The following is a 25,859-nucleotide window of genomic DNA, read 5'->3' as shown; positions in this document are numbered from 1 at the left end:
CGCGGAGCGACTAGGCCCGTGAGCCACAATTACTGAGCCTGCGCATTTGGAGCCTGTGCACCGCAACAAGAGAGGCTGCGATAGTGAGAGGCCCGCGCACCGCGATGAAGAGTGGCCCCCACTTGCCACAACTAGAGCAAGCCCTTGCACAGAAACGAAGACCCAACACAGCCATAAATAAATAAAAATTTAAAAAGAGTTCCAATTTCAACGGTCAGATACTCTTAAAAAAAAAAAAAAAAGAGCACCTACAGTAAGAAAGTTAAGGTTGAGATGGGATCTCCCACCTATGCCGTTTCCCTTATCATCATTTTCCCACAGGAGGAGGAGTTCCTCATCTGATGGGTCAAAGTCAATCATTTGCCTTCCTGGACAACACTCTCCATATGTACCCATTCTCTTCTTTCAGTTTAACCTTCTTTGTTTCTGCAATTAAATAGTGAAGTCAGATTGGTGTGCATTTTCAGCTCTGGAGGAAGCGAGCAAAAGGCTTTAGGCTTCCAAGCCTCAGCCTGGTTCTCCAGTCAAGCATTTACTAGAGAGCCTACACTTTTCAACCATCGCTTTAGGGACACTTGGTTTCCCTGTGGTTAACTGTACTGTATGTGGAGAGCTCTCAGGGCTAGGAAACCTCCAGGGAAGAGGAGGCATAAGTGATAGGATTGGGTCTATGCCGTAATACCATAGTATTACAAGGCTACTTGTTGCCTAACCAAAAACAGACATATAATATATTGAGTAGGACTGCATTTCCTAGTCTCCCTGGAAGCAAGCTCTAAGTATGTTCAGGCCAATGAAATTTAAAGAGAAATGTTGTTTGGGACATCTGGGAAGGCTGCTTAAAGGGAGCTGAGCCAGCTGGGAAAAGCCCTTTTTTTCCCTTCTGGCTTTCTTCTTTCTTTTGACCTACAGCTGGGGTGTAATGGCTGGACTCCAGCTGCCACCTTGGGCCATGAGGTAACCTTGAATATGAAAGCCATGCACTAGAATGGTGGAGCAAACAGACAGAAAGGGTATCAGGCTCTGAAGACATTGTGGAACCCTCATTAAACCTGGGACTGCTTATCATTAAACTTTTCCTTTTTTAGGTGAGAATTAATTTTTCTTATTTAAGGTACACTTAACCTGAGGGTTTCTGTTAAATAAAACTGAATAATCCTAAATGATACAACCATCTATCATCGTCAAATATTTATATCTAATTTCTAATGGTTAAAATGACTGACACTATAATTACAATTACCACCACCATTACCTATACATTATATAAATAGCAGAGAGTCGAATTTCACCACCAACCACTAAATCTACCAACATACCAGCAGGAGTGAGCAAAGTTCCTGCCCTAATAAACTCTCCCTCACACTCTTGACTTGCTAGGAAAAATACAAATTTCTGACTACTTCCCTGATAGACAACAAGGATAGACCTACAAGGACCCAGGAAACCTGATCATAGAGCGACCACCTGCTCATAGAGTGACCACCTGGGTCACACCAAGAGATTGGAAGACACTAATGTGAAGGAGCTAGATCTGCCTGTACCTGAACCACACCCTAAACGAACAGCCCAAATTCAAAGATTTGGGATAATGTGGAAGAATTCTAAGATACAGTGGTTGTTCACATCATGCCTCACATGGGTCTTCTTTAACCACTCTGTTGTTCCACTGTTCAATCCAGGACACTCTCACTGCCAACTAGGCAACAACAACTACCAATGTGTTAGCTAAGAAGTCACTTTTCAATCGATAACAAGTAAACATTAGAAAACAGAAATTGTTTTTTAATAAAACAATTATTTGTTTATTTGAAAAAACTATTTGTTCACTGCAATGACAGAGGTTCTTTCTCACTGGCAACTCTTTCACAACAAACTTCAGTAGTCAGGTTTTAGTAAAAGTTGAAATCTGGAATGAATACATACAATATTGTTTGAGCCTAAACAAAACATTCTTATAAGTTTTGTCCACTTGTTCTGGACAGCAGTTTTAAAATGAGCAACATTAAAAGTTCTTTCTGATGTGAATAAACTATGAACTGAGCCCTCTAACCAAGGGCCTTGAGTACATTTAAATCTTCTACCATGATGTGAATGCTATTGGTGTCCAATAAACATTAACCACTAGTAAGGACAAAAATTATAATATAACTCAGAAGCTAATTATCTCCATGGTTTGCTTAATTTATTAGAGATTTTAGGTATGAAACTGGAGATAAGGGAAGTTTCAAAATTAAAACTGAAACTCTGAAACTTTTAAGACTGTCTCAACATAGACAGGTAAATATTCCTCCATGTACATGACTGCATTAGTTTCAAAGGAAAAGAGTGAAGACATTTGGCAGTCCAAGTGCCCCTTCTTTCTGACAAATGGGGGCACATCATTTCCCTAGAACTTGCAAAATAATTCTAACAAAGTAGAGATCAAAGCAAGAATTTTTTTAAAAAAAGCTTAAGGCACAGCTGGCTGGTGTAAGTCACTTGGCACTCCCAAGTAAACCATTAGGTCTTCAGGATAGCGATACAAGATTCCCTCTGTTCCAAAGAGGGGCAATCAAACATGGAGCTGTGGACAGCTGAATCTCTGCATCAGGGATGTATCCCATTTGGTCATTGCCCTAGGTCAAGAGTAAATAATCCTGTTAAACTTGTTTTAAAATTCCCTGGGCACTTACTGTTGGTTTCCTATCTGTTTTGAGGAGAAAACGCATATTAACTAGTTTCACATTCCTGCTACTGAATAATTATCATCCTTAAGAACTCCCAATAGAGGTAAAGGAATCATCACTTGGAAATATGAATTTTCAAAAACAAAGCTGCATCAAGAGGTTCTAATTTCCCCTCACGTGATCATCCTCAGTTACCTCTGGTGAATTCTGCCTCTAGTCACAGAAGACACTAATATATAATAAGTATTTATTGAATTCTTTCTTTTTAAATCAAACACATTTTATTACTAATAAGTTTGGACTTTCCTGGAAGGGTTAGCGTTACACCCTTTGTAACTCTGAACATCTGAATGGTACAGAGAACCCATGGCTGCAAATATTGCCCTTTTCCTCATTTCTCAACGTCCTATTCTCCCTGCTTCCTCAACAGTTATGGAAGAGGGGGGATGAAGCTTTCAGAGAATTTGTGAGTTGGAAAGGAAAGGAATAAGCCATTAAAAGCAGAACTTACGTAGAGACAGCAGCCTGCCTTTAGGAGTCTGCAAGTCTTGGAAGTTCAGCTCAATTTTGGAACTTCCTTCACCTCTAGTTCTGTTTGTAAAGTTTCCCAGAGCCTCAAACAGAGCCTTCCAGACTATGGGAACTTACTAAATATCTGCCTGAGCAGATGCAAATATGCTCAGGATTCTACCAAATTAAATCCTAGCTTCTCCCCAGCAACTGATTGAAACTCTCTAAGCCTCCGTTTTCTCATCTGTAAAGCAGAGCAATCATAATTAGAGTTTTTGTGATAATTGCCCAAGGAAATAATAGTAACACTAACAATACTTATATTCCTGTGAACCCCTCAAGCACAGTGACCATGTTTCCATTCATACAACTTTGTACTGTGACCACAGAACCAGGCAAGGAATGAGGATGTGCAGTTCCCATTAGATGTCATTTTAATATCCATAAGAGTTGTAGATTTTCCAGACATGAAGAATATGGAAAAAGATTACAGAATTCTGATGACCGGAGTTTGATGATAAAGTTGGAAAAGGTTGTGGAAGAACTATGTAAGGGTAGAATAATTCAATAAAGTGGCAGTAAAGTAATTTTAAAGCCAAAGGTGAAAACAAGGAAATGTCCTAAGGTCATTAAACAACTGTGAAATCCAGTTAATTAGTGAAGAAATTTAGCCACAATCTTAATGGAGAGCATAGAATTCAATTTACCCAAATCAGAAGGAAAGATGAGTTAACAGCCTCTCTTGAATCCAGGAGAGACCAACTCATAAAAGATATGGGTCTGGATTTCCTGTTGGTACAGTGACTATTAAAAGGGAGTTGGAATTTTGGCCAGTATCCCAGGGAGAATCCATCTCCTTTCTCAATCAAAGCCTCTGGTAGATTTGCAGCCACAGTCTGTTGACATGGTCTCCCCACCTTGCTTGTGAAACTATACTTTGTCAGTAGTGGGTTAGTGTTTTTAACCCAAAGAAACTTTGGAATAGAGTACAAAGATTAAGTAAATCAAATCCAAATTATTAACACTTTTGTATTAAGTTCAAAAATAGTGGGTTTTTTATCATTGAGACAACCTATATATATTTGATATTTTAAATGTTTGCATGTTTTAAGAAAATGTGGTTTAGTAAGGTATCTAACAGGTTAGCCTTCTGACATCCATTTAAATGGGCAACTAAGTCATTAACTTGAGATTCCCAGTGTTAAATCAAACAGCATAAGCAAGCAGTATTGAAATGCTTGATAGAACTTAAGAATCATCATCTTTAGAGGTTTAATTTATTAGCTTTACTTGGAGTAGTTTAAGTACATGGGGAGATTTTTTCCTGTTAGAGAAATGTGAAGGACTTTACAAAAAAAAAAAAAAAGAATATATTAGATTGACAAAAGCAATGTATGATATTTAATAGAAGTTTATTAACTAGGTTTGTAACGAGAGTTGGTTGATTCAGGGAGGCTGTTCCACTCAACTTGAGCTGAGCAGACAGAAATCAAAAGCTCCCTTAAAAATTCTTGTTAAAATTACTAGATTTACAAGTAAAATAGGATTTGTAAATTTATTCATTCAACATATTTATTGAGTGTATGCCATGTGTCCGGCAGTACTCTGGATGCTAAGAATATAGCAATAAACAAAACAAGGGCAAAAAAAAAAAAAAGCTTTATGGGTCCTACATTCATTAAACTTAACGAGCTTTAGGAAAAAACTAAGTTATTAAACGTTTTGCTTTAATACACTGGATATTAATTTTTAAACAAGTTAGCTACAAATAGTCTCTTTATTGCACAAAATGTTCCCCAGTGGACAGCAAAAAATTTCACATTGGTAAGTGTCTTCACTTATCCTGTGTCATTAGTGCTTAGTTCACATACAACTCAAAATTGTGTGTGGCTTGAGTGTTGAGTCCTCCTATATTGACTTCCACATCACTCACAAGAGATCTGAGTGAAGCAAGATTTTTTTCTTAAACTGCAAATGTCCCCAAGGTTAAGGAGTTTAGAGATATTTACATCTTCATGTAATTCAACCAGATTGTGTTTCTTCTAACATCTGAGTTAAGAAATAAACTTCATGATGGAGGAAAGAGAGGAAAATAACTTTGGGGATGGAAATATCTGTGCAGAGAAAGGAAATCTCTGGAATGGGGGCATGTGAAGGGGCAGGGTTGGGAGTCCTCAGGGCAGTTGGGAGGTCGAGGGACTTGGGTGATGGGTATAGAAAAAGTGATGGAAAAATGCAAAGAATTTTCAACTATTTCAAAAAGAGCCTCCACCCAGGAAAGAGAAAGAACTTCTTTTTTGCTTTCCCAGGTGATTATCTGTACCCAAAACCCATTGGTCAAACTTGCTTTGTTAAAAAGTTCCACTGGGGTAAATAAAGCTTTTGCAAAATGACCTGGAAACTCAAACGAACATTGTTTCCAAAGGAAAATGTTTCTCAGTTCTAACAGCCCACTTACAACGTCTATTGAAACATAACCTGTCTGTAAATTGACCAGTATTTTGATAATCAAAACTCACAAAAACCACACCCAAGGCAGTTCCAGAAAACTGCAGAGAAGCTACAGGAGCCCAGCAATGACCTAAACCACGCATTTGCAGAAGCAAGCCCTAAGCTGAGAACTCCCAGAGCTTTGCAATCCATACGCATTTTTCAGCTTCCTTATCCCAGCAATCATAATTTACTTATTCCAAAACTTCAGGCAATGCTGGTGGCCCCTGGAGCAGCAACTCCTCCTCCAATTGGCCACGCCCAATAATACTGGCTAACTGCAAATTCCCCACACTGACATTTAGGGACCAGTTAGAGAGCGGGTAGATATCTCAGGGCAGAATTGTATAGTGGTTAATTCTTCAGGCTCTAGAGTCTGAAAGAGCTACGTTTAAATCCCAACTACCACTGGCAGGCTACTTAAACTCACCACATCTCAGTTTCCTCATCTGTAAAATGGGGATTATAATAATACCTATTTCGTGGAGTTTCTGAGGAGTTTAAATGAGATAATGCTCGGACAGCATCATGCTTGACATAGAGTGAGCACTCAGACTTAACACTTGTACACGGGCTCCCTAATTTATAGCAAGTGAACAAATAGAACAACATTTCATATCTTCTGCTCCCGCTAAGGCATAACGTAAATGGTAATTATGGACATCTTGGCTGGCCTAGTTAACTTACAACTTTTTTCAACATTAAAGAAACTGAGAAATAATCCAGTTCCTATTTGGGCTCTTGAGATGCTGGAATGAGTTACAAGCTTATAAACACTGTCTAATAGTTGACAAGGATTTGGCTTTAATCTGGTGAATGAAAATTTCATGAAAAGAGAGTTATGGAAGAGTTGTGAGGAAAAACTCCAATGTTCTGAATGATGGATTTCAAAATAATCCTCAGTGTCTTTTCAGACATTCAGTCCCATACTGGACCAAAATACCACTGACGGTAGGTAATTCCTTGAGAAAATGGTTTTTCTAAATAGATCCATACAAACCAGGCTGATTTATTAAGGGGGAAAATGAATTTAATAATACAGTATTAGATTGAGTATCATCCAGGAAAAGTGTACTGTAAAAAATGTTTTGAATATTAATTGACCTCTGGTAACTTTCATGTCGTAAATACTTGTATTATAGTGAGGTAGACAGTTAAAAAAAAACTCTCCATTAGACAGACTTAAAATTTTGTAATAATATTTAAGAAAATGATAACATTATGAAGAATGAAATATCTGATGAATGCTTAACTTTGTACAACTCGAATATAAACTTTAAAAATATTAGAAATTATAACATTTGAGTGCATATAACGTTTTGTACATTAAGATGAATTGCATGCTGTCCATTTCCTCTTTGCACTTTCAGTCACCTTAAATAAACAAATATATACAGCCTTAACAGAACAACAGTGCATCCAAAGCAAATGTGCATTTTAAATTATTTCTCCTGGCCAAGTCTTTTTTTTTTTCACTTAGCATTTTATATTAGCATTTATTATCAGTCTCACCCTTTCTTGGACAGTTTGTAGTTCTCTGAACCAAACAAGCAACAGGTTTAGATCAAGAGAGAGCAAAACCACTCAGGAAAAACAAAACCTTTTTGTAATGGTTGGTACAAGTTCCCTTGTTTAAACCATTTCATGGTCAGAGGTGAGAAGGAAGCTAACTCTTCAAAGGGCCTACTTATGGACAATGTTTGAAAATAATACTGGTGCAGGCTGGGGGAAAGTTCATGATTTTGGCAATCTGGGGATGGGTATTTAGCTTGTGCTCTGTTCTCTCCTGCTTCCGGAAAATGAATTCCACCCCTGCCTCCTTCCTCACCATCCATCCCCGTCGTCTCCCACCTCAAGCTCAATGTAACACTTTGCTCTTTTCACAGTTTCTCATTACTAAGTTTTAAAAACATTGCCTAACTGGTAATTACAATCTGAAACAATTCTTTTGGGGGAGCCCTGGGCTATTGCTGGCTGGTAATCTTTCAGGAATGTCAGAGAGAGGGGAGGGAACAGAGATTCTAAAGAAACTTTGGAGACAAGGGCTTGTGTCTCCTTTCATCCCTCTCCTCCCTGCTCCTGGCCTGTCCCTCTATCCCCATCCTTGGAGAGGGAGGGGGGAACCACCTTCCCTCCTGACTTCACCCTCCCTTTTCTTGGGTCACTTTCCCATCCTCTGCAACTCTTACCTTAGTTCTACAGTTCCCCAGCCCTACCCATTTTTTGCTTAAATGGGAAAATCACCTTCCCCTTCAAAGGGGATGTCTGAATTTTGGCAAATTCTGTTCAAAGAGATCAATGAGAAACAGACTTGAGGAAGGGCTTTTCCATAGGTTACCTCCAGCCTGGGCTAAGGCACCTCTATGTCAGCCCCTCAAAGGCGAGCCTTGTGGTTTCTCATTATCCTTTAGGGGGTTCCACTTGGACTCATTCTTGTCATTCCATCCATACCAGCTCCCTTTTCCCCCAGAAAAAGCAATAATAATGGCAGTGACCTGAGCCCCCTGGAGTGAGATGCAGGTTGCCACTTCCCTATACGGGCAGAGGCCAGGGCAGAGCTGGGTATACAATCAAGCGGGAAAAGGCCCACTTGGGCCCACCTCTTGCAAAGCTCTTCTAAAGGCAGGACCCCTCCTGGCTTTCCTATTTCTCTACCTTAACACTTTCTGTTGGGGGGAAGGGCGTGGGGACAAGGCACAGGCTACGACATGGCCAGAAAGACCCCACCTTCTTTACACAGGTAGCAAACAATCAGACCGAGATGTGGTCAAAGGTGATTCTTCCCTCCAGTTTCCCTTCTTAAACTATTAATTTTTCAATCCTTGGAGCAGTTGAGAACCAGGTATGCGTCTCCCCTGCCCTCACCTCCCATCAAAACCTGTGAGACACACAAGGAAATCCAAAGCCACAATAATAAAGACAAAAACTAAAGAAATCCTCCTTGGCTTGTTTTTCCAGGGTGGCCGGGCAAGGTGTGAAAAGCCGTCTCTCCCTCTGGGCTGGCAGGTGGAAGGTTCTGGAAAGGCGGAACTCCCTGGTCTCCCACCCGGCTGAAAGCCCAGGCCGTTGCCCCACTCTCTGCCTCGTCCAAGGCTAGCTCCTCCTCCGCCTCTCTGCAGTCAGGCCTCCCCAGCGGTCCCGGGCCAAGGCGGCAGGGAAGGCGCCGCTACCTGCAGCCACAGGACTCCACCACCATGTCCTCATACTGCTTGTAGACCACGTTATTGCCCGCGTCGATGTACAGGATGCTGATGGGAGTCAGTTTGGTGGGCACGCAGCAGCTGGGCGGGGTAGAGCCGGGGTCCATGGAGTTCATCAGCGTCTGGATGATGGCGTGGTTGGTGGGCTCCAGGTGCGAGCGCAACGGGAAGTCGCACACGCCTTCGCAGTGGTAGGCCTCGTACTCCAGGGGCGCGATAATCCAGTCGTCCCAGCCCAGCTCCTTGAAGTTCACGTGCAGGGGCTTCTTGCTGCAGCGCAGCCTCGACTTCTTGCCGTGCCGCTTGCCGTGGCGGCTGGCGAAGGCTGTGCGCCGCCGCCGCCGGCCGGGCGAGGGCAGCCAAGACCCGGCGTCTGGGGTGCCCGACGGCGGCGGCCACGACCCCTCGGCGCCCGCGCCCGGGCCCGCAACCTCGGCCGAGCCCAGCTGCTCGCGCATCTCGGCGAACAGGTTCTTGCGCTGGGATCGGGTGAACACCACGAGCAGAGCGCGCTCCTGGGGGGTCCGCACCCTCCGGCCGAAGCCCAGACTCCGCAGGTCCGGGGGCGGTGGCTGCTGGAGCCCCGGCGCGCGCGCCTCGGCCTCGCCGGGTCCCTGCTCGCCCCACGCGACCCGCAGCTCCAAGCACAGCTGCTCCCAGGGTTGGTGGCGCAGGCCCTGCCACACGTCGAAGACTTCCCAGCCGGCCCGGGGCGCCCCCTGCGGGTCCAGGGTCCGCGCGTCCAGCAGCAGGGGCGACAGGCAGGGGAAGAGCTGCACTTGGAGCGGCCCGGCCGGCGGCCCCCAGGGCGCTGCGGGCGCCTGGCGAAAGAGCCGCAGCTCCGCGCCCACCAGCTCTTCTTTGTCTGAGAGCGTGGACACATCAAACAAATACTTCTGTCTCCGGAGAGGAGTGTGCGAGAGATCGTCTGCGAGATAAAAAATAATTACAGTCAGTTTCACTTAAGAGGGAGATCAGCCCGGTGCTCTGCGGCCGCCCCTGGGAGGAAAAGGGCGGGGAGGGAACGGGACAGGCCGGTAGGGGTCCAGCTCGGCCCGCCCGGGGCTGACCACCCCGCCTCCCCGCCCGGCGGTGCGCGGCAAAGAAGGGGAGGGCACCAGGGCGGCCCCCTCCTCCCCTTCAGCCCGGTACTCCCTGGGCGGAAGTCGGTGGCTGCTGGAGTGGCGGCCGCGGCGGCGGCCTCCCGGGTTTTCCCCCAGGAGCCTATGTAACCACTAATGTGCCCTTTGTGGTCGCAGCCCGGCCCGCATTCCCCCAGACCTCCTCTCGGCTGGCTCATTCTCATCATTCACGTCTCGGTTCAAATGTCACCTCCTCCGAAAGGCCATGCTCGACCACCCTGATCTAAAGTAGCCTCCCTCGGTCACTATCACGGGACCCTGGTTTATTATCTCCACGGCACTTAGCACTATCTACAATGACCTCGTTTATATTTGTCTCCTTAGCGGTCTGTCTTTCCCAGCGTAAGCCCGCCCCTCTCCAACAGCCCATAGGAGCTAGGACCCTGTCCTGTCCATCTGGCTCACCACAACGGCTACAGGCCTGCTCGACGTAGGATACACGCTGGTCAGTAAGTGGGAAACATCTAGAGCAGTCATTCTCAGTCTACCACCTAGAGAATTTTGAAATTACCAGCGCCGGGGTATGCTTCAGCCAACTGAATCAATACCTGAGGACAGGGCCTGGATATTGGACCTTTGTTGCGGTTTGTTAGCTTTGGTTTTTTTAAGGTCCAAGTTGATTTGAAGGTGCAGCCCTAGTTGAGACCCACGGGTCTGGGAGAAGATGCCGCCCAGCAGGCAGTTTTGCTGAAGCGTTTAGGCCCAGGACAAAGTTGATACAATGGGGAGCTGCAATGCGATTTCTTTCTTTTTAAAATTCATCAGCCACTTAACAAACAAAAGAGCAGGGAGGCTTTCAGAAGTCTGCAGAGGGGCAAATGAACCAACACAAACACAAGGCATCTCTCCATTGAGAAGATCCTGCAGCCAATGAGAAATAAATATATCAGTAAGGAGAAAACCTAAGCCACACACACACACACACACACACACACACACACAGTGACATTCTCCCCTCCCCCACCCACCCAATCTGAAATCTTCTTGCTTTGCAACTAATCCTGAAGATAAAATTTTTGGTTACCACTGAGAGAAAGAATGGGGACACATGGAGGGGGAACAATAACAGGCTTTTAAATCCAAGGCGGATTCTTGGGGACCCAGGCAAAACTGGACTGGACTTCTTTTTTGACACATTTGTGCATGAAGCCAACCCCACTTCAATGTGCAAGGCGGAAAGCTAACCAGATTTTCTTGGGCTGCCTTCTCATAAAATATTTACAACCCAGCAAATACAAAAATCCCCAAAGCCCCTAGCTTTCCCCAGAAGCTAGTAAAGTTTGGGTAGATTTCAATAGTAAAAGTGTCACCGGGTCCCAGGTCCGACCCTCACTGCCTGTCCAGATGTAGCCCCAGGGCACTGGACCTGGAGCCTCAGCCACACCCAGTTCCCACTCTGGGCTGACCGCCGGGCGGCTGCCTCACTCTAACACACAAGTCCCGACCTGAGACGGAGCTGTGGGAAGGGTTAGAGAGGTGAAAAGGGAAAAGCTGCTGGAGGCAGTTGATTTATGGAAGCCAAGACCTTCAAACCGACCAGGGCACATTAAAATCAGTGGGAATTCAGCACACTTTCTTCTCCTCCTTTAAAGAAACCTGTGTCTGACAACATTCAACCGCCACCCAGATCTCTGGACCTATTGCCTGAGGCTTCACTTTCCTGGCTCTCATATTTCTCTCCCCCCAAACTGAGGATGTGGTGAGAGGGACAAACCTAAGGCACTTGCTGCACCAGCTAAATGTCATGAGGGCTGACATATTTTTCACCTTTTATCCATGAGCACAGATCAGTTCTGCAAGGTAGGTACTCATATTGTTCCAATTTTACAGATGGGAAAACCAAGGCTTGGAGAAAATAATTACCAAAGTCCCACAACTAATTAATGGTCATATTGGGACCCAAACCTAGGTCCGTTTAATTTCAGAGTTGGAGCATTTAGCCTGTAAGCCCCATTGCCTGTCCATTAGAGTCCAAGTCCCGGAGCTGAGGCAACCAGGAGTGACCAGGGTACAAGGGATGGAGGATACAGTCCTGACTGTATTTTCAGGGCTTGCTAGGAATAAAACCTGGGCTCCTTTAGGAAATCATTTCCATCTCTGCTTATATAACTCTTGAGAGAGTCTGTCACTGGTTGGAGAGCATTAGGAAGGTGTAAAGGATGATTTATTTATTTCTCTCTCATGTAACACAGAGAAATCAGCCTGCTTTTGTTTTCATTCTTTTTTTTAAAGTGTGGGCTAATAAATGGTCTGCACAGCTGAGTCACATATCTCTAGTCCTCGAGAGTGGTCAAAACAGAGGAAAGCATCTGTAAAAAGAGGGCTCCACGGGTTCTGCAGCCTTGGGATTTCGCATGATTTTTCTAGCAAGATCAGCCTGCTCTTACTCTTTTCAGGGCTCGGGGGAAAAAATGCAAATGAGGCTTCAGCCTGTATCCTGCTCTCTTTTCTTCCCATGCCGGCTCCATTCCACAGTTCGAGGGGTCTTACGTGCATGCATGTGGACACCCTTGCCCACAGGTCCAAGCTTCCCAGGCTACAGGGGCACACATCAGCGATGTGACACACCCTTAGGAGGACAGACCCAAAGAAGAATCTGCCCAGGCCTTGGAAGTGGGTTCAGGGCTCTTTGAGCAAGAACTCTGTGGCTCAGGTACCAGACTAGAGCAGTAGCTCTCAAAGCCAGTGAACCTGCAGTGGTCCCTAAAACTGCATCATCACCGTTACACAGGAACTTGTTAGAAAGGCAAATTCTCTTGGGCCCCAGAGGTTTGTAGCAGGGCCCGGAATTTGCATTTCTCCTCAGTTCCCAGAAGATGTTGATTCTGCTGGTTGGAGACCCCACTATAAGAACCACGAATCTAGATAAGCACATTTCCTTGACTCTTCAGATTCCCCACCAGGTGGGGAGGGCACCATGGGAGGTGGGAACAAAACAGGGCCCTGGGGCCCCAAAGCACTGGGCCCAAGACAGGATCTAAGGCAATGCTCACCAGAACCAAGTCCCTATTGCTCTCTGTTCCTTCCTGCCCCTCACAGCCACCTCCACATTTTTTCACTCTTTCAGCCACATGTACTCTCAACTGGGTCTCCAGAACCTCTAACGCATGAGTGTGGCTGCTCTGTGCAGCTCCCCTACAGACCACATTCTCCACCTGTCTGGACCTGCTCTGGAGGCATGCATCACAGAAATAGCCCAGAGGAGGCATCCAACCTGGGGAGTGCTCACACCATCCACTGTGACCCTGCAGGCACTCTGCCTGCTGACCTGGCATTCACAAGGCCTGGCCGTGCTGCCATGGCCATCTGTGGGTAGGAAGCCAGTTCTTCACACCTTCTCCCACAAGCCTCCTCTCCCATTAAGTCCTGTATAAAGGAGAGCTGATGTCATCAAGTGACACTCTCTCCCATCCTCTTGCCTAGAAACAGGTAGTTTTCATTTCAGAATCTGTTGGAGGCACCTTCTTACATCCTGGAAGTCAATCTTATGCTTCAGGCCTTTAAATTGAAATTGATCAGTAATAAATCATGGGAGCTATCTTTTTTGCTTTTTATCTGTATCAACCTGGTCTGTTACAGCTTGGCTTACACCCAGGTTAATTCAGGGTTTGCTGAGTATTAGACATAGAGACCTCTCAAGTTTTAATCGCTGGATTGTGCGTATCAGCTTGCTCTGGTGGGTGGGCAGAGGAAGCAGGGGCGGAGAGAAGAAGAGAACAAAACACCTTCATATTTGAAGAAAATTCTTCACAAATAGGTCAGCCTTTTATAAGTTAAGGGCGAGTCGGTTAAAGGTTAGGAGCACCTCAAACATATACATTTGGTGTGGAATCGATTAAAAAATAAAATAAAAATTTAAAAGGAAAGCAAATAAGGGAACGAGAACGAATCACTTCAAGGTAGGGACTATCACGCCCATTTTAAACGAGGAAACTGGCTTAGAAAGGTACGTGGCTGGAGGAAGCTAAGAAGCAAACACCAGATCGTAAAGAAAAGGATGCCCGCGGCGCCTAAGTCCGGACACCCCGGGAACCGCGCCCCCGGGAAGGCGGCGTAAGGGTTACGGTTGCTCAGCTGCAAGACCCGAGCCTCGCCGCCCACACGCGCTCCTCCAGCTCGGGGCGGCTCCCCCGCGCCCTCCTGCAGGTGGCTTCCGAAAACCCGAATCGTCCTTCGGTTTGGGGCGGAAAGGCCGCGCACTGCATTTTCCCCAAGACGTCTTGAGATACGTACGCAGCTTGAGGTCCCTCTTGAGAGTCCTGGTTGAATTGTGTGTCACTCGCTGGCCCCGAGGGCTCCCCCGAGCTCCAGCTCGCCCGACCCCCAAGGCCCTTCGCGCCCAGACCCTGGGCTCCCCAGCGCTGCTAAGCGCGTGTTCCGCTCGCGTCCTCTGAATTCGCCGTGACCTGAGCGGCCACTCGTGGGCGCCTGGCCGGGCCCCACCCGCCTCCACCCGCCGCCCCACCACGCGGCCCGCTGCACGTCCTCCGAAGGCACATCCTCCAGCGAAGGGCTGCGGCTCAGAAAGCCGAGATGAAAGGGGGCTCTCCCACCCCTACTCCCCTAGGTGGGGATGGAGGAGGGGCGTATAATCACCCGTCTTCGCAAAGGAAACTCCAGATGTCTGCAGCTCAGCCTTTCCCCCATCCTCAAAAGCATCCCTGGATGCTTCTGGGCGTGCCTTTGTGCTGGGCTCAGGGTTTGGGTGGCCTCCGTCCGTGAATCCTCACCGAGAGCGTCCGAGGCCCGTCGTACTGTTACACTCTTTTATAGGTGACGGAGCGGGCTCCAAGAGGCGTCTTCACTTGCCCAATGTCTTGCAGCTTGGCAGGGACACTATTTGAAGGTCTTTATTCCAACCGAGGCCCTCAGACCTGAGGCCACGCCCCTCTGACAGGGTTCTGATTTGGCGGTGAAGCAAAGAGGGAGGGAGGACACCAGACACACATCCATCACCAACGCCGTCAACACAAAGGGAGCTGGGTTCTGCCAGGAATTCTTTTTTCCTTTACTGGAAGTAAGAAGACCTCCAAGCAGGGAATTCATCGCTAGGTTTGGAGTCACTTCTTCCCAGGTCCCTCAGCCCTGAGGGTGCCCTGAGGTGCCACAAAGTCCACAAGTTGGAAACAGAGTCAGGCGTACTGGGTGAGTAAAAATGAACCACCAGCCCTGTCCCCTCTATGAAGGTCTCCGAGTCATTTGTGCTCCAACTACGACCCTCTTCCGGGACAGTGATCTCCTGGGCATCCCCCTGTACTCTTGTCCTGCGCACTGCCTCCACTGAGACCTGAGTCTTGCAAACTGCTAAGCATCCCCCTGAGGTGCAGAATCAGGACACCACCCACACAATTCACCCTTTCTGGGGTGTTTTTGCTCACATCCAGTACGATCATAACAGCAAACACTGGTGTAAGTCCTTACTATGTCCTGGGCATGATCTAAATTCTCAACTTATAATAAGTCGTTTAAGCTTCAAAACGACCTATGGAAAAAAGAAAAGACATCATTGTTATGTTACGGATCACAAAACTAAAACACAGAGAGCTCAAGGTAACTTGTCCAAGATAGAGGTAGATGCAGCAGTCTGGTTCCAGTACCTGTGCCACCACCCTGGACATCCCAGCCCCTGATCTTTGTGTCTGGTAGAAACCCTGAGAAGGCTCCAGTTCTTTCATGCTGCCTATGAATTTGGGAAGGGCATCAATCCCTGATCTCCAAGTGTCAATCACTTCCTAATCAGCAGAACTGAAGGGATGCCAACAATTGGACTTCTGAAGGAGAATTTCCAAGGAAACAAATTTCTCATCTGCAAAATGAGAATATAAGGCCAGCTCACAGTCACTGAGGGAAGGGTGGCAAATGAGATAGAGTAGAAAAGACATCTGAAGATGTGTGCAAATGTTAGCTACTACTGACAACATGGAAGGAGCATAGGAATCCTGAGTCTGAGAGGCATAGATTTGAGTCCTGCCCTGTAACTTATTGGCTGGGTGGCCTTGGATGGACTGGGTCACATAATCTTTCCCAGCCTCATATACCTCATCTGGAAAATGGGAGAATGACCCCCACTTTGCAGAGTCATTGTAAAGATCAGAGTCAAGGCAACCAGAGCAGGCTGTGCATGACAGACAGAAGCATCCAGTGAATGCAGCCAATATTACTGTAACTACCTATGGCCAGGTAGGAGGCCAGGTAGGGGGAAGATACACCTGTCCTCCTCTTGGCCTTCTTTGAGGAGATGCAATCCAGTTCTTTCCACAGGATTTGCAGAAGTGAGTGAAGGAGAGGTGCTGGGCAGAGGGGTTAAGAGAGAAGCAAGGGCTTCCAGCAAAGGGCAAGACTCATAGGGGTTTCAGCTTCACCCCCATCACCTTGCTCCTTCTCATTCCTCAGGCCTTATCCACTGCTCTGGCCCCTCCCACAATGCCAGGTGAACAAACGACCGCCGGCCAGAACCTCGTCAAAGACAGGGCCCTCCTTGCAGGGTCCCTCCTCTGGGGTTAGCCCATATGCGAACCCCTTTGGCTCCAGGCAGCCGCAGCCCCGAGAGGCCTGGTGGCTGATCTCCTTGCCCCTCCTGTCCCACTTCTCCACCCTCGTGGGCAGGAACTGTCCACGGAGCCATTGTAGGGTGCGGGGTGGGGGTGTTCCCTATGTTTTTCAGCCTGCAGGTTGGAGGAGAGCAGGGTGTAGCAGTGAATGACCCCTCGGGCTGCGGTGTCAGGGGCGGTGGCATCGCAGTCCCACAGAAGTTCCCGGGCCCGGTGCCTCCCACCATACAGTCACCGCCCCACTTCTTTCTAGGTCTCTTGGCTTCCCCAGTGTTTCCCCCAATAGCTTGCCTTGAATTTCCCAGCTTCTTTCCTCATTTCAAAGACCAGAAAGGCCCACGGGAAGTCCTCCACAGAGGACTTTTCCACCCTCTTTCCAAAGCCTGGCAGATCCCTGCCTTCCTCCCTGTCTCGAGCCTGGGCTTGTGAACCACACAGAATTCATCGAGTCTGGTGGCCTGCCTGGATCCCACAGAGAAACCTCAAAGTTCCCACAGCAAGTTCTGACTCAGCCAGCAGCAAACCAGTGAGGCTGGGAGGGGGAGAGAAGGGGAACCCCGATTTCCACCCGACTGGGAACAACTCCACGCTCCTAGGGAGCCGCAGCACCGCCTTCAGTAACGCAGCTCTCTGGCAGGAGATGGGCCAGCCCTCTACTCTGAGCTCTGGGCGCTGGGCACCCCCAGCAGGAGTCGGAAGGCACCTCCAAGAGACTCCTTTTGTCTTTCTAGGACGAAATGGATTCGTTTACAAAGTAGTTTCCACGCACTTGGTGCGAACTCTCATGGCCTCTCAGGGGCTCAAGAGCCAGAGACGCAAAGCCCAGATCAAGGACACTTCACCAGGAGACTCTTTTCACTGCCATCCCGCCCTGGGCTCTTGACCACAGTGGCCCAAATCTTAATTTGACACCACTGCAGATGAAATCCAAATAGAAGCTGATGACACCCCTCACGCTGGAGCCTCTCTCCCCACCTTTCGGCTGCAGCCAAGCAGCCTGTGCCTGGCGTCCTAGGCTGCAGCATCCCTGCAGGTCGCTGCCTTCTCTTGGAACCTCGGGAGCAGGGCCCGGATATGGTTGATTTACCCGAGGTCGCCCTCCCTGCAGTGTCGACCTGTAGGGTCACCTGGGAGCCCAGGGGAGCAAGCCAGGCCCAGCGGGGAGGGTATCACAGCCCTGAAACCGCCCTTTGGGCTAGAACATGATCGCAGCCGTTTGACTTGAGAGCTTGGAGATGAAAAGTAGAAGAAAAGGTTCCCATTTTATGTTGTTCCCCCTCCCCGACCAGTTCTGAGGTTGCAGGTGGGGAGACGGGCTCAGACTGGCGTGTGGTCAGGATATTGGACCCTCGGTGTCAAGGGGTCCTGCGCAGGAGAAACCTCAGTGATGTGTTCTGCTGGGCCGGACGCAGCTTCTGAGGAAGGGATCGCGGCAACTCAGCTCCACTGTGTTCACCTCGGGCTGACTCCCGAAATAACGTCCTAGCAAAGTGAGATTCGTGGTGGTAGCTATGGGCCATAGTCTAGCATCGTTCAATTTCCCTCCCCACTGGGCGCGGGAGCGGCGGTCAGCTGGGAAGTGGGATCGGAACTGGACCAACTTGCCTGGAAACCAGATGTGCAAAACAGGCGCACGGGTTCTCTTCGGTTCCTACGTTATTTAGGGGATAAGGGGGACGGGTAAACCAGCCCTGACCGACCCCAAAGCCAACCCTCTGCTCTTGCTTTCCGCTCCGCTCCAGCAGCCAGACCCGCGCCAGCCGGGGCCAGAGGCCCGCCCTTCTCCTCCACTGCAAGCCCACTCTAGGGTCCCTAAACCCTGCCCCGCCCCCAGGCGCCCGGGCCGCTCGCTGCGCAGCGCGCGCCTCTCTGCTAACGCTGGTCAGCGCCGCCCGCCCACTCCCAGCGCACCCAACCCTCGGCCCCCAGCAGCGTTAATGGACTGTCCTGGAGGGCAAGGAACAGCAACCCTGGAACCCATTAGGCCGACGAGGACCTATTTAATTCCTGTAAACAGGAGACACCATTTAACCGACATTGAGCTTAAAAATAAACAGCCAGGCTTTAAGGGCGGGGGATGGGGACTTGAGGGAGGTGGTGGATGCCAAGCAAAGAAGTGGCGCTGTGGATCCACATTCCTGTTTGCCACACCTCGCGGCCTCGCTTCGGAGCCCTTCCCGGGTCCAGAGAGCATCGCTTGAGCAGGGTTGTTCCATACCCTAAGAGTTATCGAACTAGTGTCCTTCACTTTACTCAAAAGTCCCCAGGGATTCTTGTGAATTTGCTCTGGGTCGTTTGCTGCAAGCAGAAGTCCTGGCAGGAAACGAAAGTTTTCCTTCTGCCCTGTTTCTATCAAACCATCTTTTCCCCGACCTCTCTGTTCAGTTCCCTTCTCCCTCTCCCCACGCCGCCCCAGGAAGACGTCACCAATTTCAAGGAGGTGAGCCGCCAGAACCCCGAGAACCCCAGCTGGGAAAAAGCGAGTTGCACTAGGGCCTCCATCAGTGCAACGCTCTGCGTTCCCCACGGGTCCAGGCGACACGCATCTCCTCTGGTCGTAAGGGGGAGGTTTCAGGTCTTGATTCAGTTTGCGCGGGAAGGGATTCCCAAGGCCTGTCGTGGGTTGTGGCTTAGGTAATCTTTTTTTTTTTTTTTTTTTTTTTTAATGTGCAGAAACGACAAGGATGTTTGAGCACGTTTTTCGATCCCCTCCCCCACCAGCAACTCTACCGCGCAAACTCCCAGAGCTCGAGAGCCTCCCGCGCCAGGAAAAAGCTCAGTGTCCTTCTCAGATTAGTCTCCCCTGCCAAGGAAGTCCGCCCCAGAATTCCGGCGCTTCTTGCACTCTCTCTGCAGAAGACACTAGGTGTTTTTAGCTTCTTGCTAAGGCAGCCTTTGTAAGGCAACCCGTAAGGCCTTAGGGGTGGGAGTGACATTAACTGCTATTTAACAACAAGCCAGTGGCTAAGGGTTTGGTTTGTGGCCTGAGAAATGTTTTAATCATTCCAACCAGAAGAGCAGAACAAACTTCTGGTTTAAGGCTTCCTTCCCTTACCCCGGGTTTCTTATAGGACCTGCCAGTTCACCAGGTTTGAGCAGGATCCTGAACCTGGACGGCGACGCAAACCCCGCGCGGTGCTCACACCGGCGCGTCCTCACACGCACGCACTTGAAAGCTCAGCAATCCTTTCCCAAGGCTGTTCCCTCTTTCCGGGGAAATAAAGCCTAGATTGGAACCTTCTGCCGGCTTCCTCACTTGGCCGTCTGGTCTGCATTAGTGTTTTTATAAGGGACTCAAACAAATCGAATACAAGGTCACCAAATAATTAACAGTTGTGAATTCCCTCCGTCCCCATTAAAATACTTCCCTGCTTATATTTCATTTTCCGTTTGCCAACGACAACAGGGTCCGGGCAAAAGCACCACTGCGTTGATTGCACCACTCTGCGGCCCAGGTCCACCCAGAAACACGCTGTTTTGCATGAACGTGCCACACCAGACGAACTTCAATCAGGAGGGAACTATGCCGCTCTTAGAATGTCCTCCCCGTTAGCTGTCCTGCCCTGCCCCCTTGGCAATCGCGACCCAGAAGGTAAACCTAGAAGCCAACAAACAATCAGCGGCAAACTCTCCCGAGGTTCATTTCTAGGGTGTCAAATTCCTCAAGGCTGTTCCGATCTCGTTTGGGTTTGTGTGTGTGTGTGGGGGGGTGTTTTTGGTTTTTGTTTTTTTGTTATCTGTTCCCTGCTGCCGCCTTTCTGAGAGTGCTATTGTAACAATAACAACAAATATTTAAAGAGAATTCTTATTTCAAAATCATCTGGAAACCTAACTCACAGCAATATTCTTAGATTCATTTTGGTTTCTTCATCCTTAAGAGGCTTTTTTTTTCTCTCCCTTGTTGGAATTACATGGCGCTTCTCACTACATAAACTAAAGTCCAAGTTTTGCTTCTCTCTCCCTCTCCCTCTGTCTTACAGCCATGTGGAATTCATAGGAGTTCTCATTGTCTGCCTTTCCAGGGCCCCAGGGTTGGAGATCCAAGCCTCCTGTACTAGTGGTCTTGTAATGAGTTGTATCAGGTGCTAACTGTAATTTCTCTATATCCAACCTGGTCCATCCTGATCCTACGGCTGCACCAACACAAACATTCACACACTTTCTCATCTCCATGAATCCAAAATCATCTTGAAAGCACAATATGGAGGCATTTTTAAAGGTCAGGGATAAGGCAGTTTGTGCCTTTTACAGGGAGTACAAAGAAGAAGCAAGGCACAGCACCCCTGAATCTAAAGTTTCACTCCAACTCCTAACTGGGTCGTAAGAAATTACAGAGGAATAGTAGACGGGGTGGGAAATCTGTCAACTTTTTCCATTTCTGCTTCTGGCCACCATCCTTTAGAAACCCCCTCACCCTTACCCTACCCATGTAGTGCCATAGGTAAATATGCAGGGGTTGGAACTGGATATGTGCTTCAGCTCTCACTAGCTGTGTGACCTTGAACAACTTGCTTAACCTCTCTGTCTTCCTTAACTCACCTGTAAAACAGGGACTGTAGCGTTTTCTTCCCCGGGTGTGGGGGGGGTGTTGTTAGAATTAAATGAAATAATTCATGTAACAAGTGTTAGCCCAGTACTTGGTACACAGTAAGTGCTCAACATGTCAATATATCTTAGTTATTATTATTACCCTTAGTTGTTTGGAGAGCGAACCGAAAGGGGAGACATATTTTTTTAAACTTGCAATAAGGTCTCCTCTTCACGGGGCTTGGGAGAAGGAGGCACGGGCTGAGGCAGCACAGAACACGCAGTCTTTATAGACCTAAAGCGCTCTTCATTCATTCACAATGGACAGAGTTTACCCCGCTCTCCCACTCTTAAACGCAAGCTTTAGGTGTAATGTCTGGGGTCCCGGGGTTCCCGGGTGAGGAAGGCTTTTTACAGATACTGTACTGTACGTAAGTAGCTCATGCCTCACGAGAGGATTTCAGGATTCCTTCCGTTTTCTTTGCTCCTCCCCCCTGAGGGACCCCTGCTTCTCGAAGCCAAGCCTGCCACACTCGACGGCGATTTAAACATCCCCGAGGCAAGGCGCCAAGTTAGAGCGGCTGGCCCAGCTCTCAGTTGGCCGCCTCTCTTACCTCCTTGTCCTGCCTTCCACGGCTGGGGGAGGGGATGCTGGAAGGTCTGGCGCGGTTTAAGAGTCCCCACGTGAGAGGGGCGGAAGTCCTCGCCAGGAGTCGGGGATGCGCGGCTGGCGGGTCCCTTCCATCACGGGAGACTAGACACCATTTGATGTGTTATGACATGAACCCTCAATTAGATCGCTGAGTTGAAACACTCCAATCAGGGGCCCGATGCTAAGCAAGCCCCGGAAGGTCCAGCCCGAGGTCACCGCCGGTGACACATCAAATCAAAATCAGTGAGAGAGAAAGTGAGGCTTTCCCTTTATCAAGCTGGGGCTGTGGCCCGCAACATACCCCCTCCTCTGCGCGCGCCCTCCAGCCCGCGGCTTCGCACTCCTTCGCCCCAGCGTGGCGGGCACAGCCTTCGCGGTCAACCAACTACCTTTCTTCGCGTTTTCTGGGAACCGGAGGGCGTGGAGGAGACCGCGCCTTTGGAGCTACGGTCCAGGTGGTCACGCCGCGCTTCCTCCGGCGGGGGACCGCGTTCGGGAATGGAAGCCGGACGTCTGGATCTCGGTTCGGCTAGCTTAGAGAGCTTGGCTCGGAAACTGAGCGCCCCCCCCCAACCTGGGCGCGCAGCCAGTCCCCTCCCTACCTCCGGCGCCCCGGGGGCGCCCAGCGCTGTGCCCGCGGACAGGCTGCTGCAGCGCGAGCCAGGGTGAAGCGAACCAGCCTCTGCGCCGGACCTGGAGCCCCCAGAGACCTCCCACACTTGCCCCAACGCCGCAGGCTTCGGTAGACGCCTCCCAGCCGCCCGCAGGGTCCTTTGGTCCCGTGCCAAACTCACAGGGCGCAACTTACGAGTTAGGGGGTGTCCGCTTGGGGGAGGGGCGGAGGTTCTGGCCGCTTCCCCTGGGGAGAAGAAAATGCGCGCCCAACCGCCCGCCACCCTGGGCCTGCGGGATTTCTTCCCTTGGGGAAAGGCCTCTAGAGTACTTTTCTCTGTGCTTCCTTACTCTCTCGACTAGGCAAGTCTAGGGTAGCCTTCGAGTAGGGTATTAGAGAAGGCGAACGATAAACAAGATTTAGAGGGAGAGAAACAACAGTCAGGGAGAGGGGTGGAGGTGGGGAGAAGGCGAGTTGCGCTGGCAGCAGGGAGGCCGGGGCCCCAGGTGCAGCGCTACGAAGAAGCCGCTTGTATTTGCCAGGGTGACTTTAACAGTTGTAAAATCACCATAAAATACCTGGCGTTAATTTGCCGCCCAGACTTTTCAGCAGCTTGTGAACCTCGCTGACCTCGGGCTGCAGCCGCGAACCGAGCGTGGGCAGGACCCACGCCCGCAAGGAAGGCGGCTGCAAGGGAGGGGGCTCGGGGGCTGAAGCCTGGGAAGAGCCCGAGGCTCGGGGCCGTTAGCCTGCTCTGTAAAGCTTCGAGGGCGTGCAAGTGCCCCCAAGGCAGTCGCGGCAGAGCAGTCCGAACCCCCGTGCTCGCCGGTTCCTGGGCGACCCCCCTTTCACTGACCTGGAAGTGGGAGGCAGGGAAGGCGTCCGAGCCGAGGAGCTAAGTCCGGGCAGGGTGGCGGAGTGGATAGATGCCCAAATCGCTTTTATCTCCTCCGTCCTTTCTTCTCGCCCCCTACCTCCCGTTTGCCCTTCCTTTGCTTTTTCTCCCTTCCTTACTGCCTCCTTCTACGGTATTGTCTCTTCTCTTTAGGAACTGAGGTCCCGGCGCCTGCAGCGCGAGGTTCTCTCCAAGGCTGCAGACCAACGCAGGTGGCAGGGAGGGGGCGCAGGGGTTTCCGCAGACTCCCACACATGCACCCACGCCCACAGAGGGGACCAAAGACGGGGCCCCTGGTAGAAGCGCAGAGAGAGGAGAGTTGCCTGGCTCAGAAAGGTGAACGAGCACACCCAGGCACCCATGTGAGCTAAGTACCAACAACCCCCCAAATTTAGCTCACTTGCCCCTGCCCCCGGCCCGCCCTGCCAGTGGCTGCCGCTGCCTCTGCAGAAATGATTCTGTTGCGGCCCCGGAGTGGCCGAGGGCGCGCTGCAGGAGCAAAAAAAAAAAAAAAAAAGCCCGAGGGCGCGGGGTTCCTACGCGGCTGACCATCCCCACGTCCAGCGCGGGGACGAGCCGGGTAGCCGGGCAGCGGCTGGGCCAGGGCACTGCCAGACGCAAATCGCGGACTCGCTTCTTCGACCGCGGAACTCTCTTCTGCCGGCTTTTCCCGGAGCGGATGGGAGCTCGGGGCTTTCCAGCGCTCACTCAGGCCCCTGGGCCGCTCGGTCCGCCACGGCAGCTCCGGCCTTGGACCGCGCACCCGGTACAACCAGTGACCCCTTGCCACGGGTTCCCAGTCCCCGTCGCGACCCCTCTGCAGCCCCGGTCATTTGCCCGCCACCTCCCGCCCTCCACGCTTCCTCCACCAGCCACCAGACGTGCGGCCGCCACGCTCCTTTCTGCACAAGGCAAGAGGAAGAAGGAAGGAAGGGAGAGAGAAAGCGAGGCAGGGGGGATTGCACACTGGAATAAAGTCTGCAGCCGCATTCGGAAACTTACTTAGGCTTGAGAAAAACTGTTTAAGAAAAGAAAGGGGGAGGTATCCAGAGCGGGAAGGGAATTCACAAATGCAGCCTCCTGCCAGAGCCGGAGCTGTGCCCTGGCTGCGGAGCTCCAGGGAGAAAGGAGTCAGGCGTCTTCTTTGCCACTTACCTAGTCCCCTGTCTACAAAGCTAGTGATCGTATTAGCCGACTTGGAAGACTGGAAAAAGCTGGCATTGATGCCCAGCTTCTCGGCGATGGAGTAAGTCCTGTAGATTGACAGCATGTACTCGTGGGGCACCACGCGCGGGCCCCTGCCCGGAGGCTCCTGAGCCTCGGGCTGCTGTGGCGGCCGCCGCCGGGGCTCCTCCTGCGGCCTCGGCTGTGGCTCCTGCCGCCCCAGGGGCGCCCGGGCCGTGGCACTCTCTCGCGACGCCCGCGGCATCTTCCCTTCCTTGCGGCTTCGCATTCCCTTGGCTGAGCCCAGCTGGGCGGACGACGAGGAGGATGAGATGGAAGCTTGCTGGAAACCGGGCAAATCCCACAGGAAACTGATGAGGAAGACGGCCGAGAGCAGGACCCTGGGGGTATCCATGGCGAGCGGCTCCCCGAGAGGCGGCGGCGCGGGTCGCGAGGGGCGCGGAGCGGCTGGACAGCGGCCGGGGCCCGGCTCCTCGGGCGGACTCGGAGTGCGAGGAGCCGGGTCCCAGCCACACAAACCCCGGCCCTGCCACGCCCCCTCCCGCCCCTCGCCGGGAGGGGAGGGGTGGGGAGGGGTGGGGAGGGGAGGGGAGGGAGGGAGGGAGGGAGGGGAGGGGAGGGGAGCCGAGGGTGGGAGGGGAGGCCGGGTGGTGCGGGCAGGAGGTGTGGGGGAGAGGGGCCGCTGTGGGCCGGGGTGGCAGGGGGACGCAGCGCCCCCGCGGGACGTGCGAGGGGTTGCCAGGCGGTGCGCGCAGAGCGGGCCTGGAGCGCCGGGCAGGGGTAGGCGGGCGAGGCCGCCCGGCGGCGAGGAAGCCACGGGCATCCGCAGCGCCAGAGCCCCCCTAGCACTGTTCGAAGCTCGGTCCCTCCGTAGCGCTCCGCCGGCTCTCGGTCTTCCCCAGCCTCCTCCACTTTGCTGGGAGCGTGCGGCCCCGGAGGAGGGAAGCGGCGGCGGCGCCCCCCAGGGACAGCTCGGAGCAGGCGCCTCAGCAGCCGACTGCGCGCCGGCTCCGGGCGGTGGTACCTTCCTTCCTCGGCCCCAACCTCCAGGCCAGTCGATCGCTCCCTTCAAGGGCCAGTCCAGGACCAGGGAAGCCTCGCCGCGCGCCAGGCGTAGGGCCCAGTCCAGAACAGCCCCATTCTCTCGGTGGGGTACCGCTCTCCACAAAGACAGGGCGTCTGTTCCCGACCCTCGAGGTCAGGCAAAGGCCACGAGTCTTTAGAGTCTGGATGGATGCTAAAAGCTGCTGCGCTCTCCTGAAGGCCCCAGCCTCTCTCCTCGCAGTCCCCAACCTCTTCTGACGCTGGATTTAGCCGATTCTTTTCTCCTCCATCTGTTCCCCGGATGCTCTTCCCTCTCGCGGCCTGGCCCCCGCCTCCACGGCATCCCCATTTTCCCTCACTTCTTTCCCTCCCGCCTTCAAT

General features: G+C 50.8%; 1 protein-coding gene across 1 annotated transcript; it reads right to left on the bottom strand.

The window, feature by feature from the left end:
- Positions 1 to 6,981: 6,981 nt before the first annotated feature.
- On the bottom strand, positions 6,982 to 24,897 carry GDF6 (growth differentiation factor 6). Its single transcript, XM_082601011.1, has 2 exons — positions 24,405 to 24,897; positions 6,982 to 9,797 (listed from the first exon to the last, which is right to left on the bottom strand). The coding sequence occupies exons 1-2, from the start codon at positions 24,826 to 24,828 to the stop codon at positions 8,836 to 8,838; spliced, it is 1,386 nt and encodes a 461-aa protein (XP_082457137.1). The 5' UTR covers positions 24,829 to 24,897; the 3' UTR covers positions 6,982 to 8,835.
- Between the last annotated feature and the right edge of the window lie 962 nt (positions 24,898 to 25,859).

Source organism: Mesoplodon mirus (genome assembly GCF_964341445.2).
Source record: "Mesoplodon mirus genome assembly, chromosome: 16".
Lineage (NCBI taxonomy): Eukaryota > Metazoa > Chordata > Mammalia > Artiodactyla > Ziphiidae > Mesoplodon > Mesoplodon mirus.
This window is presented reverse-complemented; position numbering and strand designations above follow the sequence as displayed.

What these genes read in the sequence shown, in the direction of transcription:
- GDF6 (XM_082601011.1), bottom strand. Translation starts at nt 24,828, where the DNA reads ATGGATACCCCCAGGGTCCTGCTCTCGGCCGTCTTCCTCATCAGTTTC. An exon ending in CTTTGTAGACAGGGGACTAG is followed by an intron (nt 9,798 to 24,404) that starts GTAAGTGGCAAA and finishes TTTATCTCGCAG; the next exon opens with ACGATCTCTCGCACACTCCT.